The sequence below is a fragment of the Etheostoma spectabile genome, chromosome 15 (genome assembly GCF_008692095.1).
Source record: "Etheostoma spectabile isolate EspeVRDwgs_2016 chromosome 15, UIUC_Espe_1.0, whole genome shotgun sequence".
In the NCBI taxonomy this organism is placed as follows: domain Eukaryota; kingdom Metazoa; phylum Chordata; class Actinopteri; order Perciformes; family Percidae; genus Etheostoma; species Etheostoma spectabile.
Window position 1 is genome coordinate 1,174,043 of NC_045747.1, and position 3,161 is coordinate 1,177,203.

At 41.3% G+C, this 3,161-nt stretch overlaps 1 protein-coding gene across 1 annotated transcript in view; it reads left to right on the forward strand.

Moving 5' to 3' along the window:
* The first annotated feature begins 661 nt into the window (after positions 1-661).
* Positions 662-3,161, forward strand: part of tspan4b (tetraspanin 4b) — a 5,989-nt gene continuing 3,489 nt past the window's right edge. The window contains exons 1-2 of the mRNA XM_032538347.1: positions 662-946; positions 2,828-2,897. Of these exons, the coding sequence (XP_032394238.1) occupies positions 2,829-2,897 (69 nt within the window). The 5' untranslated portion in view covers positions 662-946; position 2,828. The remainder of the gene's footprint in view (positions 947-2,827; positions 2,898-3,161) is intronic.

The window sequence follows — 3,161 nt, forward strand, 5'->3', positions numbered from 1 at the left end:
CCCTTTTCATGTCTATCCACTGTCAATAAAGGGAAAAGCCCCTAAACATAATTAAAAAAAAAAAGATCATTTTTTGGCACAGGAGGTGGAGCGGGTTGTCCAAGGTCCAAGGTCGGCAGTTTGATCCCCGGCTCCCCCTGTCTGCATGTCAAAGGGCCCTTGAGCAAGGCACTGCCCAATGTTAAATCATTATGCACCTGTGCATTGCTATGCAATGATAACAGGATTTTGACAACCAACAAGCACATGGAAAGCAACAGTTCACTATGAGGGTTTTATTCTCTGCAGGTGTGTGTTAATGTCGCAGTAAAAGGAACAAAAACAGGTGGCTAGATTCAAACTTTTAAAAGTCAACAGCAGCCTTTGCTTTGGAAATAATCGGCGGTTCTTAAGGGGGATGCACAGACAACAATGCACACTTCCTTTCCTGATTTACTGGACAGGAAGTGTGCCCTCTTGTGAGTATGTGTTTGTGCAGAAATGTAAGAGAACATCACTGAGACAAAAGAAAGAGAGTGACCCAAATCCTGCAAAAAAAGACGAGTAAGTGTAGGACATGAGACAGGCGGAGGGCTGGAGGAGGGACAAGTAACGGGGGGAGGAACAGAGAGGGGGACGGCAACAACACACACATCTGGAAATGATTGTGGAGGGAGAGAGAGCGAGCAAGATGCAGCTCTGGTAACAAAAGGAAACAAAAAGAAGAGGACAAGCTTCCATATGGGGAAATAACACTCAATCGATATAACGCTCAGAATCGTAGACGAGGACAAAGTAGTTGGGGAGACACGGGACTGAAGAGGAGGAAGAGGAAGAGAAGAAAAAGAGGAGCTTGGCTGGGTCAGGAGCCGAGGAAAAGCAGCTCTGAAAAGGAAAACTAAGACCAGGAGTTACCTGGAGAAGCGGGACAAAGACAAGATTTGAGAGATTTGAAACCCATCTTCAGGTAAAGTGTATTTTTAATTACCATTGTAAATACACAGGTAATAACTCCGAAGCGATAACACTTTATTAGGTATTAAAATTCAGCATATGTTGAAATGATAACCACTGCACATGTTGGTGTGTAGTTTACATGCATCAAAATGGAACTATATGTTCCCTGGGCAGGACATCTATAGATCTACTTAGACACAAAACATTAATAATAATAGTAACAAGAATTATGCTGGTAAGACGTTGGGGAATTAACCCTTGCGTTGTCTTCCAAAACTGAAAATAAACCTTTAAAGTGCCCATATTCTGCAAATTTTCAGGTTCATAATTGGGTTTTGAGATTGTACCAGAAAAGGTTTACATGGTTTCATTTTCATAAAAACACCATATTTTTATGCACATTACTGCAGTTCCTGTTCTCATCCTGTGTTTACGTCTCTGTTTTAGGTCCAGAGTGAGATATCTCTCTTAAAACTGCTCTAAAATTGAATACAACACCCAAGATTGAAAGACAGCAATCATTGGTTTCACCTGAAGAACTTATGCATCCCTCCATGTTATGTTTGGGTAATTAGATTGAAAAGAAACCATATTTCTTCTGGATCATATTTGACCAGAGGAAAACAGTACAGAGTACCTGATGTACATGACATGTGCTACAGCAGTGGCTGCTGGGATATTGTGCTGTGCTGAAGGTTTCTGGTGTGGATGAATTACTGCAGGTAATCTCATCATGTCCTCAGAGACAGGAGAGACGTCTCAGTGTGTCCCCGGGCCGGAGAGACAGGTTGAGGAGAGGTGCCTGGTCAGCGAGCTGGGAGCATGCTGTGCATGAGTTGGGAGTTTGTTGCGGTTATGGGAAATGCCTTCAGCAGTATAATACGGTCTGCTGAGGGGGGGGGGGGAAGCTTCCTTCCTGTCAGCAGACCGACTTCCTGTGTGGGGTCCACTTAGTCCGGGACAAATCCCACTCACACTGCGAGAACACTTGCACACCAGCGCAGGGTTTTAAAACAAGGTGATTAATGGGTGACATTCAGAACTAGTGTGCATATATACTGTACATACAGTATATATATATATATATATATATATATATATATATATATATATATATATATAGTGTATGTATATATATATATATTTTTTTTTTACAGTCTATGGTCACATATAGACATAGACTGTCACATGCAATATAGTGTTTGATTATTGGGTTTTTACCACACTTTCATAAAGGTCTTTTCTTTACAAGACCTTGCTCAGACAAAAAATCATATATTCACAATTTGAGAATAAGTTAGTGTTGCATATGGTAACTTAGTCCCGTATCACTGTCACTCTGTCACGAGCCAAAGCCTCAGGAAGGATAACTTAGACTAACATCTATGGGATGCTAACGACGGGCAAAATCAGCAGCCATTAATCGTTAATGTCAGAATGGAATAAAACACGCTAAATGTTGTTTTATTATACATGAAATAGACATATGACATACCTGAGGGCAATTTTTATCAGCCTTTACTATCTGGCTTTTATATAACCAACCTTGCCTGAGCTTTAATAAGGGGGATCATAGGGCTGTGGGGACATAAACCAATAAAATAAAAAACAAAAAAAACTAGACATAAACAAAACATTCTAAGATCAATAAGTTATATTTTTCATATGCAATAGTGATGTTAGTTCATTTTAGTCCAGTGCTTTAAAATCCAACCTGGCCTATCGTTCTGCAGAATAATAAATCCATGTAACAGTGTCATACTGCATACTGCTGCTGTACTGCAACACAGTGCATGCATAGTTATGTTAGTTATGTTACCATAGTAACCACAGTGGTGACGTGAACCCTCGTGTGAACGTCTCCTGCTCTGTGTCCCCCTGTCCCCTGCAGGATGTCGGTGTCCCGGAGGTGTTTGTGCTGTGTCAAATATCTGATGTTTGTCTTCAACCTCGTCTTCTGGGTTAGTATCTGCTCCGGCCCAAGCTGCTGTCATATGCCGTTATTCATTTATATTTTCCAAAACATGCAGTTTGAGATCTGGCTGTGGCCTCCTGCCAGTCATGTGCTTCACATCTATTGTATTGGGTTGTATACATATCTACAACAGAGTTATGGAGAGTTAAAGGTGCAATATGTAATACTGACAGCTAATGTTTAAAATACTGGAGAGAGTAGCCTAGTACATGTCCTTACAGGCTGTCCACAGACCCCCCCCCCCCCCCCC